We start from the raw sequence: 17,186 nt of genomic DNA on the forward strand, positions 1-17,186 counted from the left end.
ACAATATTAATTTTTTAGTAGAAATCTTCTAGAAATAATAAATTATAGATGATGAGGAAATTTTATTGAAAAATCTATTATATAAAATATAATGTGCCTAATGTTTTAATAGATTTATATTAGACGTACCATTTTAGAATTAGATTTATCTATTTTTATTCTGAAAATAAAAAAATTGAAATAGTTACAATGAAATTATCGTGTTTTGAACCAGACAAGATGTAACGGAGCAAAGCGTATTTCAGTGTATGATAGCAATCTAAGTACGCTATACAATAGTGATGATGATGTTGATGTCGATAGCATGTATAGAATTTTTGCTGGCAAGAGGTGTAATCAAAATAATTGCCGTGACGGTGGTACGACATAAATATTGATCGGATGATTGACCGTGGAGAGAGATGAGTTTGGCGGCTTAGGTATTGGACAATGGGCATGTGCTCTCGAGTCTCGTGCTGATAGCCGTGGAAAGAATTGTCATTTTTTTTCCAAGACACGAGTCACAAATTACTAACTGTCTCTTGTTCTTTTAGCTTCTTCGTCCTTGTCCCTCTATTTTTTTTATTTTTTACACGCCAGTCTTCTATTGTGTCACCGAACAAGAAAGCTCTGAATTATTTTATATATTATATAGGCACTGCGTTTTGTCATTATCATTAGAAATCATTACCGAGAATTTTTCACGATATTTGCCGGTATAATTTAAGTATGTTATATGAAAATAACAATAATCAATAAAAATCAAAAAAATCTAGTAGACAGTAGAAAAAATATATATATATCAAATGTATACGGTATTTTAAATGAACTGATTAACTGACATGGACAATTCAATTAAGTATATAAACACAATTTATATTCGTTATGTATGTTATATGTATTATGACGACTTTTGAATAGTTACCATTTTTTTTGTGTCGTAAAATCATTACAGAAAGTTCAATATAACCTGACCAAAATATTATATAATATATTATTCTATCTTTGTATTTCGTTAGCAAAATTCATATTATTTTAAAGACTATTATTATTTAAGTAATTTAAATGCACTTGTAATTAAAAATTTCAGTCTATTGTTTTATTAGATCGAAGTGTAATTTTTTCTTATTTCACGTGCAAAAAATAATTCTATGCTATACCTAAAAATGTATATAAGTATACAACATAATACAAAAATCATATTAGATATTATTTTTGGAAGTGACCATATGAAATAATTTTATAATGCCAACTGCTATAATAAGGTGTTTTATATAATATACTTTGAGAAAAAAAATAAAAAATGAAATTTATATAAACAACATAGCACATAAAACGGAATACTACAATATCTATGAATCAAAAATTCAAAACATATACTTTATGGCTAATGGCTAAGACAATGTGACCATATAAGATAAACAATACGTGACATTAGAAATTGTCCTGGTATAACAGTTTGGTGCGTGGAGCAGCAATGACGTTAACAATTGATAGTTTGTTATTAAAGTTTTATACAAATTTTTGGGATACTCATTTTGTAAGGTCAAATTGAACAAAAATTAAGTAATTTCATCGGATCAATTTTACGAGATGGTACTCGGCTGAGTTCCGCAGGGCCACTTCGGCAAAGTTATTTTATGATATAATAATATACAGCGATGATGTCAACTAAAATATAATAATATATTGACTTTGGAAAAAAAAAATGCATAATTTTATACTTTGTCGGTGTAGGAAAATCGGTGCAGTCGTGTGTCGCTGGCTATTCGTCATGATTTGAATGTACGTGGGGGCGCCTAAGACTTCGGCAGCACGCTAACGGGCGCGGATGGATGGGCATCGCGACGAGCAATACAATAATAATTAAACCATGAATATAAATCATTATTATTATTACAATTATTATTAATAACGTTGAGATATGCTCAATGATTTTCGAGTATTGACCACGCCCATCGCCCTCTTCTGTCCTAAAACCTATTACGCGTTCGCGCCTCTTACGTATGCAAATTGGCTCGTGACAAAGTGTTCGTTTATAATGTACGCAAATTTCATCGTATGCGCGCGTGTAGTATGGTTTTTGTATGGGTGTGCGTGCGCGTGTGTATAAGTTGCGCACGCTGTCACGGGGATGTCGGCTGTGGGTGCCTCCTTGTTAATCTAATAACACTACTGCCGCGCTGCCGTTAACTAAATCGGCCGCCGTCACCCTCTTTTATACGCGTAATATTGGCGATGCAACGTTTAAGCTAGTTAGATCCGTATTGTGTGCGCGCGCACCCACGACTTAGGTATACACCAATGTTATCATTATTATTATTATTGTTACTGTTACTATTATTATCATCATTATCGGAAGTCGGGACAAGTATAATATTATGTACGCCGTACGCGGAGTCAATCGTTCGTGCAGCGCCGGCGGCCGCGATCAATCAAACGAACCGGAAAATATTACAATATAATATTATATTATGTTATCACTATTCACTATATTATGATTATTATTGCTCTTGTATCCATCTATACATTATACAATAACCCATACTCATCTCTCTATAAAATTGCGTTGGACTTACGCATACCAATTACTATAAGATATAACTAATATCCTTGTAATTATTATTGTATCTTTTTCGTAAAAAATATACACCTGGGTAGTCTTATTTGAATTTTGAAGGAATAGAAAATAACTATTGAATTAAAAACGTAGATATTTTTAAAAAGTGGTAAAATTGTAGAATTAGTAATATTGTTCGGGGTACCTACAATATATTTTGTGTGCAAAACCACATAATGTATAACACGCACAATCTACACTGCCGAAAAGACTGCTGTCACCCGCGGGCTTCATAGTCCCGACGGACACTCGATAACGGGTAATTCGATAAACGTTGGGTAAAATAAACGAATTTACTTGACCGTTCGACGAGTGCATTTAAACGCGAAATCGAATTACACCAGGCTGGTAATGTTTTGATTGACATTTGTACGGTGGTCATAGTGTGGTCATCGTCCCATATAAAAATTAAAGAGGTGTATTTCCAAAACGAAGTTTGTCATGGTAGACTGTAGGATCATTAAACGTAGAACGTGTCGAAAAAGTATTCTCAAGTACTCAAGAATGTGATTTAGAAGTTTTAGGAATCGGAGGAATTTAAAAAGACCTGAAAAAATAATGTTGATTACCGAAAGTTTAAAAACATAATTTATTATGTGCCAATATTATACGAGTGTATCACTAATTATCAAAAATAAAGTACATTTAGAAAAATAAATATAAAATATTTGTTAATAATATTTTAAAAGAATATAATGATTGCTTATTTTACTTATACATGTTTCATTTATATTGATATAAATATGGGAAACATAACATCTTATTTTCCCTAGATCTTTTGGATTTAAATCATATATTATGTATCTACTTAAATTATCAGGGCAGTACGAGTATGTAAGTCCTTCTATAGAAGTAATAATTTGATTAGACGATTATTTCTTGTAGCGTAACAAAACGTATAATAAGATAAAATGTGCATGTTTTTGTTCATGGTTTGAATTTATTTACTCAAATACAGCAGCATAATTTGCATCGGTAATGATAAATCTAATATATTAAATTTCAATTTAATATATTAGATTTTTAGAAGGTAATTTTTCTCAATATTTGTATAAATTAGGGATGCCCTTAATAATTAATTATTATACGCAGAAATAAGAATATTTTGTGAATTACATAGTATAATATAAAACTGTAAAGAACACATTATTATACTTTTATGGAATAACGAAAATGCTGAAAATTATATATGTTTAGTCCCTTTTTTTAAATTTCAAACAGATCTGCCCTTTAATTGAATGCCGGTCAAGTGTAAAAGTTATTTTTGTCTTCCTTAATCCAACCCCCCAAAAAACTGTACTCGCGCACCCGGAAGAAAAAACGCGATATTACAATACAATCGTTGGTGTAGTTTAACTGAATTCGTCAAATTAGTGATTGTCAAAAGCAATGTCCACGACAAGTGCAGACATCTGCCCTACGAAAAATAAACTGTATTAAAAAGAAACTTACTTTTTAGTCTGTAATATAGAACGTTTTAATTTTATAAAAAATCTTCAATTATACATCAAAGACATTATGAGTAATCATTTGTTTAGACTTAAATAAGTTACATAATTTTAATGTAGTAATATAATATCTAACTAATCGTACTAATTTATGTCATCAATCCCACATCTGACATTTACTATTTAGTATAATACAAACATGTGTGTTACTTTACCTTTTAAATTTTTGGATGCGGATTGTGGGCCATCCCTAGTCCACGGTGGGTCGCCGTGGCCTGAGAAGTCCCTCAGTTTCAGGTACGATATTGTCAACCGTATGATGGACGCTTTGTCCAACTGCGACGTAATTGCTGCTGGTAGCGGAAGCATTTTGGCCAGCTCGTAGAACTCGTAGTTCTCTTTGCCCCGTCTTGACCTAGCTGCGTCTCGACTTTTTTCTTTTCTCAACTCGAGTATTCTAAAAAAAAAAAAATAATAATAATAATAATGAATAAAAAACAAATTAAAATTAAAAACCATAGATAGCCGATAAGCCTTATAAGAAGTTTATTCACACATAATATCGATTAATGGGAATAATAAATTTAATGGAACTTGTTGCTGAAACATATTGTAAATCTGACGATTAAAATGCACGAGTTGTCGAGAGTTCGTTTTTAATTATTAAACCATACACACGTAGTCGTCTTCGTCAATAATATTGATCAAGTAACCGGACGAGTCCATGTACGGAATAGACGGACAAACCCCCGAGCGTTATATTCGAGTCACATGCGTTGATGAACATCATATCGCACACACTGTGCGCCGGCTAACTATTATTACTCTTCTCCGGATTTGTCAACAATTCAAATTTACCGGTTTTTTTGATCGTATATGTTGTATAGTTATACTTATAAATACCTATTATTATTTCGTCGACGTTGTTGCACATAGGCAATCGTTGTGTATATCGTTTATATTGTATAGTAACTATAAGTATAACGTCTGAGTGCAAGAGAGCGTAATGTTATGTTTAAAAATCTGACCTTCACAAATTTTTTAATTGCCAACTCGTATGGATAATACACCTTTTAATCAATTGTTTTTCGAGTTTAAATAGTTAAATGAACTTAAGTACATTATTTAAAATCGATTGAAAGTTTTTACATTTTTAATACATATACTCTTAAAAAACATAAATGTATAATGTTGAATTTGTAATCGATTTTTTTTACCATTTCTAAATGTGGTTGGCTGATACTGAAATATTATAAGTACATAACTGACGCAATAGACGATCTAAATACGATAGTAGGCAGTCAATACTCAATATTTATGAGCAATGCGTGTTAACCGAAGATCATTTTACTGCGTAGACGACAATAGGCGGGTATGCATTTTTTTATTATTGTGATCATTCATATCATATTCTGACACGACCATTTTCGGTATTATGAATCGTTTATTGTTAAATTATATAAGCTATATTTTTTTTTACACCGATCGTATCATTTTTCTCACTAACAACCTGGTCAGAAAAGCAATAAATTTCCCGCTCAGTATATTGTGTCATGAGCGATCAAGAAAAAAATACTGTCAACGTAACATTAAAAAATAATAATAAATAATAAACTAACGATACGATATATACATTTTTTTATGTCACAACAACCGGACAATGTGTGTGATGGGAAAATAACTTAAGTAAAATATAATTATAACGTCGGTTACCAATTAAATATATAACATATAAGACCCCAGAAGTTATTAGAAGAAAACGGATTTAAATTAATAAGACTGTTTGTTTTTAAGGGGAAAATAATGTCCACCGATATCTGCCGATTTCCCTTGGGAGTGACTTGACCCACACTACCCTCTCCACACAATCAATTGCATCCGAGTCATATATTACATATATACTATACGTTTAATCAAAAATATACCTTAGGATATCATCCTCCAATATTAAACTTATAAACTTATATATTGTATACATTTAACAATAAATATAAGTTATTATTGTTGTAAAATATATACATTATACACAGAATTTAATTTTTTTATCTATTATTATCGATACACACGTATACCAGAAAGTTTTAATCATGATTTAAATAAATTACATTTAATATGTACCAATAAAAACTTCTTGACAATAGTCAATAAGTAAAAAATTGTACAACTATAAACTATTTTATATAGTAGAAATTTAAACATAAAACATTTTTACGCAATGTATTCGAGTTAATGTGATACAATTAAATTATTGAAATAAAATGCATCGTTACATTAGATATTTACAATAAAAAATTTTATATTTAGTGACATCAGAATGAGTTTTTTTTTTATTTTAGTTCGTACCTATGACTATATCCATATAATACAATGATAAAATAATTGTCCAATTTAAATATTATGTTAGCTTTGTTAGTTTCACATAATATGATGTGCTTTAAGATAAACTAAATATTATAATATTATATTGATATTAAGTTTTCATAATTGTATATATAAGATCAATGATAATTAGTTTTAAATAAGAAATTTAACATGACTTATATATTTATTTATGTGGGTGTATATCTATATTTTAAATGACGAAATTATACATTTAAGCTTACGGTTACCGGCGATATTCAAGAGTTACGATAAGCTTTACAGTTGATAATGATTTAAGGCCTCGGTGTATTTTGAGATTTTGACAGGCACAGATAATCAAATACATATAAGTATATTGTTACAGCGCTACCGTTGATTACTGCAGCGTCCGAGAAATTACGTGATAATTTCGCTGTCGTATTGGCAGCCCTTGAACGCGTTTCAAAGGCAAACGAAGTTAACGTTCATACAATATATATACACCCACACATCCGAGCTGATGTACCCGCAGTGCACATTGATTGGCGGTGGAGGAAATAAAAACGTTAGCGTTTCGGTGTACACGAGGGGACAAGGTGTAGTGAGAAAATAGAAGAGAGGAAAAAAAGGAGGAATTATCAATGACAACGGTTTCCCCTTGGCGCGCGCCAGCCACTTGTGTTCTTCTTCTCTTCTTTTACGAAGCAAATTGACCAAATTGCCCGACCAGAGGCGGCGGTGGAAGTTCCCGCGGGACCGTACGAGCTGTGTCGGCCACTCGGCACTTTGGACCCCGCGCCAACGTACACACCGTGTTTATTAGGTTACCGGTTCTCTTTCGAAAAACATTTTCGCTTTTACAGACGGACTTATATATATATATATATGATTGTGAGCGTGTGTGTGTGTGTGTCTGTAAGTGGTTGCATACTACACATGCGCGAGTGTAAAAACATTTTAAGTATCGAATGATCGTCAGTCACATTTCATTTAAATACTAGCCCTTTCACAAATTTACCAATTCAACTCACCAAAACGATATGAGTAATATGACAGATGAAAACCGAAAAAAAAATCCATCTACTTAATGGCTTTAATTCAACATATTATAATTTAAGACACAATAATACATACGCAGTAGTATGATAAAACTGAATAAAAACGATTATTATAACGTATCTAATGTAACACTTACTTAACTCAATCAAATCAAATTTTAAATAATAATAATTAATATTGTATAAAAAAAAATGCCAATTACTTAGTAGTAATCTCATTGTAAATTTAGCGTATTCAAATACACTATTATTTTCGTGGTTTCAACGTGGTTTTGAATAATTTTTTTGTTTTTAATTTCTAAAATATAAAACTTCTATTTCTAAACAATTATAAATAAAATTAAAATACTTATTAAGAACTAAGAAGCTAATTTAATATTATTATACATAACCAGATTAATACTTATTCATGTATACCTAATTTAAGTAATAGTATGTGCAATGTTATTTTTTCAAATAGGCAGATTATTAAACTATATATTAAACTAAACTCAGTGCAAATATGTTTAAATTAAAAATAATCTCGATGATTTTCTCGTTTTCTAGTTATTCAATCATAAGCATACAATGTTTTTCTTAGTATTTATATACTTGAACGATTGTATAGTTCATCGAATAAGTCAGATATTTTAGGTTTTATTTAAATTTGATTTCTAGTTTAATTCTAGAGTCGTTTATATTAGAATAATATATACAAAAAAAAAATATGCAAAAACTATTTAGAATTTTTAAATTATATTATAGTGAATGTTAGTAATTTGAAAATGTTTTTTTTGTTATTGTTCTTTTTTTAGAATACAAAGTAAAATACAAATGGCTGTTGATCTCATTTTATATTAATAACATTCCGTTACGGATCACGTGAAACGTTGTTTTTTATATTCGTAGACATTAATTTTTTTCTTCTTTCATTTCTATTGTTTGTTCGACATTTTTAAGAGAGTGCGAGAAACACCGTGTTAATCCAGAACAGCTACCGGGTCTTGTCGCCTTTGACCTGGACTGAAAGCCGCCGCCCGAGTGTTTGATTAAATAATCCATCATTAATCTCTTCTGAACAATAACAGAAGAAAGAGAATGATCGACATAGAAAGACAAGAAAAATATTAGAATTATCTTCTATTCATTCATTATTATACATATTATTATTATTATTATAAATTCTTTGGATTTATAGTGGTGTTGTTATAGAGCTATAGGATCGATTCCTAGGCGAAAAATTGTGTACGTGATTTTAGTTATTTTTACTGGAAATGCATTTTTCTCCCTTTCAAGTTTTTATGACGAGAAAGCAGTAAAAGCCAGCAAGAAGGTCTATTACCTGCAATTCATCGGAGACCTATGAAAACTGGACATCCTCGAAAATCGAACTTCCCGTGGGACTGTGTTTGCAACTTTTACAAACCCTCTACAGTGTAGATTATCCCACTGGACAATTTTATGTTGTCACTCTTCGTCTATACAACACCCGACTTATATTATAATACTAGATTTCTTACATTAGTTATCTTAATTTAAGTACAGGTATAAAATATTACAATCAAATTTACTTTAATGCTATATAATATAATATGTATCTTATAAATTGATTAATTATAATAACAATATAATAAAGCAATTAGACAAGTTCTCAAACTAAGCATGGTTCCCGTTAGTTAGAAACCACCTAAAATAATAGTTATTTTTTTTAAAAATCAATGGAGAGAAATTATAACACCCAAAATTCCCATGGCTATGAATGCCACTACGCAGCTACTTAAAAATAAACCAATGCTATGATAAATAATATTACTTAATAAATGTATCTGCTATAATACCATATATTGTGATGAGTAGGTTTTCATTTCATATACTTAAAAACTATATTACACAGTTTAATACAGAAATACATCAATGTTATAATATACATTTATGACAAAGTGAAGGTAATGAATGGATACTTGGCTCACCTTATACATAATATAACCGATATATGATATTATAGATCTATACAAGATTGAAATACTGGTAATTTAACAGTACACCTATACCTATAAACAAATAATATCAACAATTTATAAATTTGTCCGGTATAGTCGACACAATATACAGTGGTCCGAAGATGAAAACAGGACATATCTCTCTACATTTATTTTATGTGTACCTAGTATAATATAATGTAGACTATTTGTAGTCCTAGGTACGCGCATCGTATAATATAATAATAATATGTGATCGCGATGGAGGACGGACTTAACAATAATATAATAATAGATTGTAATCAAAACGACATGAAAAGAAAACGGTGAGCAACCAATTACCCAGTATGCATATATATAAATTATATACCGTTAAAGCCAGACAGACGTGTTTGTGTGTTATTATTATTATCTTCGTCGTCATGTCATCGCACGTTTCGTATATTATGTGCAAGGATTGGCACGCGGCACAGCTGATGACGGACGGACTCGCGGATGGTCGTTCGAAGCTGGTATCACGTGCGTGCGTGTACCACCAGCGGTCACGTCCGACGCGCGTATATATAGGTACGCGTAATATAGTATTGGTCGGGCGGCGAAATCATAGGTACGTGCGGACGCACTATCACGTGTATTTGTGGACGATATAGTACGGTGGCGTGACGCGCGTCCTACCACACCCCTGACCGGCGGCCGACCCACCATCATCACCGGAGGGTCGGCCGCGACCTGACCGCGCTGCTGCAGGTGCCGAGTCCGCACGGTCACCGCGGAATCACGTATCCGTCCGATAACTGACCTCCTGAATAACGTATCGTATTATACGCGCGATAATGGCCGGCCGGTACCGCAGTATATAAGTACCCGAAGGTTTCGCCGTGGTTTAGACGAAAGTAATCGATTCGGCTATTTTTTTCTTTCTCATATTATTATTTACTCTATTCGGAAATCGTGATGTTTACGTAACCGTAACGGAGGTGTTTGTTGTTGTTGTTGTTGTTGTAAACAGTTTTTGCGCACTGATGACATATATGCCGTAAGTACGTGTATACCTATGGCCATTATAATAATAATATATTTTGTGGCATAAATAGGACTGTGCAAATGCACCACATGTGTCATCACCATAATATGTTGGATATCTGACGGTAGCAAAATTATCGTTTTGCACCACCAAAAAACTTCGAATATTCGATTTCCATACAACTATGCAAGTGAAGTTAAGATAGTCTATAGCTGCAGCGTTTTTTAATATAAATATGATTTAATTTAGATACCCACTGTTATTAAATAACGATAATTTTTAGAACAGTTAAAGTTACTAATACTACAACTTTTCAAAAAACGACTTATAAACTCAACTAACATAAACTAATAATAATTTATGAGTATTGAGTTTAAGTATATTTAATACTCAGCTAGTCTTTCAACTAATAGTTTAATATAATAATTAAACCAATTATTTTTTTTTAGTTTGTATAGTCAATAAAATATTAAGATGTATTTCTATTAATGCATTATGAATATACTGCAGATTTTAAGTAAAAAATTAAGTAATTATTATCCTATTTTATAAAAAATTAGTTTTAACTTTTAAGTGGATTATTCGTATTAAAAAAAGAAAATTATAAAAACATATCTCTGCATATCGACAAATTAAGTAAAAGTATACTAACTGTATATATCAGTTGTAGCTTATGTGGTTGCAGAATATATTATTTTTTCCTCGGATGCACCATTTATTATTGCCTATAAAACCTATAAGACGGATGCGTCGTTGTGGCGATTTCCGATGCATTTCGATTTTGTGCCAATATGAACCCGACCCATCCTCTTATTTCTAGAACCATAAAAAGATCTGTAGTTGCTGAACATAGATTTATTTTGCGAACAAATACTAGGGTTTTTTTTTATCATTTGTTTACGTATAACGCATAAAATATGTTTAAGACCATATTTCTAGCACGTGTTAATATACTCGTGTATATACTACACATAAAAAATATTTCCACAAATTACAATTGTTGAGCAAAAGAAAGGGGAATAACACTCGTAAAAAATGAACTTTAAAGTGGGTACATTTTTAATCAGCCGTTCCATAGTCGTTTGTATTGTATCTCTAGAGGGAGGAAAAATCGCTGAATTTAAAAGGGTAGTTTTCCTTGTTTCAGTCAACTCGATTTCAAGTTTGAAACTTATGTCGTTTCACGTTTCGATGATTATAAACATAAATATTATTAAGTTATAAAATTTAAATGTTGTTGAAATTAATGATTTAATTGTTGCATTGGTTTAATTTCTCGACATATATATAATACCAGTTGTATAATGTAATAAAAGGCGTGGTGAATTGGAAGTTGTCACTCGTGAATAACTCGTCACAAAAATGGATACAGATATTTATATTTGATTTCTAATTGCAAAATGTTGCAATGAAAACAAGAAATACATTTTTGGCATCACACATTATATAAAAAAAAAACTAGACTGTCCAATTATTTGAATTGATGTTTTTACAGATGGTATAAGTATTTCTTATATTTAATGGAGCACACGTATAGGTACTTTTATGTATTACATATATCAATATATCAAACTATCAGGTACTCAATATCCATTTAAATCTCCCTATGTATATAGTTATAATGATAATGTCGTAGGCCATATGGAAAATTAGCTTTTTTTCAAAAAGACTAGGCTCTTTGCAATGGAGTAGCCCGTTTCCGAACTACTTATTATTTTTCCAAACAGCCTGCTGTTTTTCAGGCTCATTGCATGCAGACTAATAGCAGTTAGGCCTTTTAAGAACTACAATCATTTTATGGTAAAAACCATTTTAATTATTTTATTTAAAGGGTTATTGATAATAACACAGTACAATATATGTAATATGTAACATAAATGTAACATGTAACATTATTATTCATTACTTATTAATTTTGTAAAATAGTTATTTCTATCTCATAGACATACTAATTTTAAGATTTTCATTTAACTTTAAATTTTTAATCATTTTAAGACTTTTGTAAGTGACTTGACATTAATGACACAAACAATATTTGACTTAACACCTTTTGCACATGTTACTTAGCTGTAATAACACCCACTAATTTGGTTTTAAAAAAGTCAGGGCTATCAGCAACAGCTATCATACTATGTTGATCAATACATAATATTTTTTTTAACTAGTTAGGTACCTAGTATCTACTTGGTTCATTAACAACTTTAAAAACAACAGTTTTATAAAATATTACCTATGTAATAAAATCAATAAATAAGTCTATAATAAATTAAAATCTGTAACTATTTCAATATTTTAGTAATAGAGGTATTATAATTATAATATAATATCAAAAATTATTATAACTTACTATGTGTACTAATTAGGGAATACTAAGTCAAGTATTGATGTTTTAAAATTTAAATATGATTATTAATTATGACTGAATAATAATATACTGCAATATTATACCTACTGCAATAAATGCGACGATAACAATATAAATCCCTATTGACCCTACTGTGAGTATGATATTAATATTCACTTACTCTTACATAATCTACTCGTATATTTTGACAATCATATTTTTCATGATTTGAAGTTTTATAAAAGAATGTGTTCAAATTTCTACAACAGGATGACTTAGTACTGCTAGTAGAGATGAGATCTTACAAAAGTTTATACAAAAATAGAATTTTATATAATGGTAATTGAATGTAATAATATTTATAATACATTTTGCACTTCGATATAATATGATAAAAATCAAACAACTAGTCAAATAGTCAACAACTGTACAAAATTAATAAGTAATAAGTAATGAATAATAATGTTACATATTACATTTACGTTACATACATTGTACTGTGTTATTATCAATAACCCTTAAAATAAAATAATTAAAATGATTTTTACCATAAAATTATTGTAATTCTTAAAAGGCCTAACTGCTATTAGTCTGTATGCAATGAGCCTGAAAAATAGCAGGCTGTTTGGAAAAATAATAAGTAGTTCGCAAACGGACTACCCCATTACAAAGAGCCTAGTTTTTTTGCAAAAAAACTAATTTTCCATATGGCCTACGACAATAATACCAATAAAATTAAGTTAGTATAACTACCTATAATAGTATAATAGTACGAATTATAAAATTGTCGTATTTTAAGTATTAACTAACTAGATTAGCGACTATATACATTATATACATAATGTGATATTAAGTTATTTAGTTATTATACTAATTATAATAATATTTAAAAATACAATTCTAATGATACTCGAATTAACTTTAATTAAATATACAGCTATAATAGTTTACGGAAAAATATTTCATTCATTGCACTCAGATAATATTGACATGGTCTCAGGTAATGGGTCGGTCGTTAAAGAAAAAAAATACGACTTGTATACGGCTACGTAAGAAAAAGGGGAATTTACGAGTGTTTTTCGGCCACACAACCATAAAACTCGGAAATAAAGACATTTGGTCAGCAGCAATGCAACAGTATTGAAGTCCCATAGGAATATAATGTGTAGACTAGGCAAACGGAAATGAGCTGCTAAAATACGGGTGCAACCGATACGATCATAGGCGCTCTGACTTTAGTTCTGTGCTAGACCGAAAGGTTCAGTATGTGTAATACCTATTATCAACATGCGATAATAAATAGCAATTCAGGAAATTAAAAAGAAAACACCAAAGGAGCCTTATTATATTCTACTATATACCCCTTTATTTTGGTGTGTCTAACTACAATACGTTACAGTCGTTTTAGATAAAAAAAAAAAAAGACTTAGTTAATACATATATACGCGTTGTTTATTATTTTATAAGTACTTTCACAGCGTCGATAGAATAGCTTATAAGTTATAAATCTTGAAAAAAAGATTTAATAATTATAACATAATGAATTCGACATATTATTATGATATAATATGGTATTAGACCAGAGAGAATAAATATCATAGGGGCGAGGATTATAGCTAATAATGAAAATTTAGCGATATTTTTAAATTATAATTATAAATAATCATACATATTCTAGTATACCTTATAATAATTTGTAGATAAATAATGAATTAGAGATTTTAGTTAATGTATAATACAATTATACAAAGTATAGAGTACATAGCATACATAGTATACAAGTATACAAATATTTGTCCCAATAATATAGATTTAATGCGGCTAGTAAAATAAATAGCCGTTACAGGGTGGACAATTTTTATCTAGACTAATTAATATAAATAAAATTAGTATTAATTAAACATAGAAAAGCATATTATTCTTTTTTTTTGTGTATTTTTTTTAAATCTACATTATTTATTATACGCTGGTATTTTAGGAAATATATTTTTATTCAATAATGTTTCCTATTTTAATTTTAGGGTTTATATATTTACGGTTATATCATGGACGATGAAACATTTTCTTTGCTTTTTCATTATTATTATTATTATTATTATTTTTTTTTTTTTAGTAAATGATTTGAGAATAATTGACTATTTGTGCAGATTATTGACTAATTTTCACATCGTACCCACATAATTTTTTATAGAAATGGTTACAGCCATCATTAGAAGTATTGAGGAACTTCAATGATTGTCAGTCATATTATATCTGTTTAAAATAATTATATTCCAGAAAATACATTATGTCTTTAAACATTTACATATGAATGGTAAAAATTCGACTAAGGATGACAAAAGTTGCGTGGAGCGGCAATTAAGTAAATCCGACTATCGTCTACCAAAAAAAAAAAAAAAAATGAATAATAATAATAATATATATTAAGTTTTTCGATTAAGTACGTAACAATATGTTTTTTTTAAATAGTTTCACATTCAAATGACAAAATATTATTGGTTCTCTGAATAGAACAAAAGATTAAATGAAAAGATAACCAAATCGTGGGACGATTATCATTTTGTAATGTGGCGTCCCTGGGATGCACCCGTTCTGCACCACCAGCGATTAATATAAACACTTGTTATAATATGAACGGTGCACGTCAACTTGGGGGAGAAGGCCTAAGAATAGTCATAGCTATTATAAACGATTGGATTTGTAAAAGAAATCTTAAAAAAAAATAATAATAGTAAGGTATAGTTTTGATGAATCTACAGCTTTGTGACTATAAACAACAAACAAACGCGCTAAGTCATCCTGAGATATTAACAGAACTCGATAGTCGATGATCAGTAGCAGTAGTTATTATCGAGACCGTGAAACGTATATAGGTACTACACACTATGTACAGTCGTAGGATGGGCGCTAATGAAAAGTACATGGCCGTCCGGAGGCCACCCGCATCCAATTAACGTTAACAATGACAACCGTAGTCGTTGTGTTCAGGAATTCCGAACAGTTTTCGGCACGCGTCTTATCTTCGCTCCTTCAGTAAAATTTGAATCGGAACAGAATACTGTTTCCGGAGTAATTAAATTATTTTTTATTTCTCTAAATTAAAAAAAAAATGAATCTGAATATAAAAATTCATGGATAATATCAAACGATTCATTTTTTTATGATAGACGTTGCATCATATACTCAGAGAAATAAATATAGGTAGGCAGGTAAATTATAGAATACAATCGATCATATTCCTTTCTTATGTCTAAATATACATACCTATATATTTTTTTTTCGAGAAAATACAAATATTATGACAGTATGGCATATACAACTAGAAATATGTGTAACATAATATTTACAGAAGTAAGACTAAAAAAGTTGACACACGTAAAATAAAATGGTATATGTAGTTGTATAATATGCACTCAATCTATCGTGAGCAAGTACCAATACTAACCAACAATAAAACAAATATTTGTAAATCATAAAAAATAAACCATATTCTATAATAAATAATTAAAAATAACAGAGTTATTATGTTACATGTGAATAATATTATTTAATATAGGTAATTATTTTTTGTCAAATAGAAAGTTTTATAGATATTTTACGAAATAAATTTATATAAATTAAATAATATTTAACTATTTTTATTGGAGAGTTTTGATGATATCGAATTTAAACAGATATAGGTTTCACCATAGAGTTGTGTTTTAAAATTCATAGTATAATAGATATAGTTAAGAACTAAGAAGGACCTGTTGGTTTTACTATGTGTATTGCGTTCATATGAAAAACCTCGAAAATCTGTATGTAGTACCTACCTCTTTACATTGCAAATCAGACACATTTTATGACATATTCGTAGGTAAGTATTTTATTTTCATTATATTATACCTAAAGCTAGTTTTGGACATTTAAATGTTAGAGTGATTTTTTGAATGCTATCAGTTTTCAAATATATCTAATTGTGCCGCAGCTAGTGGGCTTATGTGCCATACTCGAAAACAGGCAATTCTTAAGTTTCCTATGTGTACTATTTAAGCGCAGTATGAAATTATGATACGCAAAGAATATTAAATATCAATCATTACATAATACATTATATTTATAGATATAATGTGCATCGTGTACGAGCTAGTGTATAGCGTAGCAGGTAACATATTATTACAGTACCAACAATACTAGAATATTATAATGTGCATTTTAAGTAAATAGCATAAGTTGATCTTTAATATGTTCCCATAGAAAAAAATCCTGTGATAAATATACAACGAAACGATATAAATAGGTATACACTATACAACTACCTAATTTATAATTTACCGGTAGCCCGTTGAGCTACTACAACTGGATCTTGGGAAAGATACACTTTTGGAAAATGTCGGATTATCGTGTTATATGAGCACGTATACAGTTACATTAAT

General features: G+C 29.9%; 1 protein-coding gene across 2 annotated transcripts in view; it reads right to left on the reverse strand.

Moving 5' to 3' along the window:
- The window catches only part of LOC113551464 (protein trachealess), a 119,739-nt gene that overhangs the window by 13,407 nt on the left and 89,146 nt on the right, over window positions 1-17,186 (reverse strand). For both annotated transcript variants that reach the window (XM_026953716.1, XM_026953717.1), the window contains one exon: window positions 4,263-4,504. In XM_026953716.1, the coding sequence (XP_026809517.1) occupies window positions 4,263-4,504 (242 nt within the window). The remainder of the gene's footprint in view (window positions 1-4,262; window positions 4,505-17,186) is intronic.

The sequence above is a fragment of the Rhopalosiphum maidis genome, chromosome 2 (assembly GCF_003676215.2).
Source record: "Rhopalosiphum maidis isolate BTI-1 chromosome 2, ASM367621v3, whole genome shotgun sequence".
Classification (NCBI taxonomy): Eukaryota; Metazoa; Arthropoda; class Insecta; order Hemiptera; family Aphididae; genus Rhopalosiphum; species Rhopalosiphum maidis.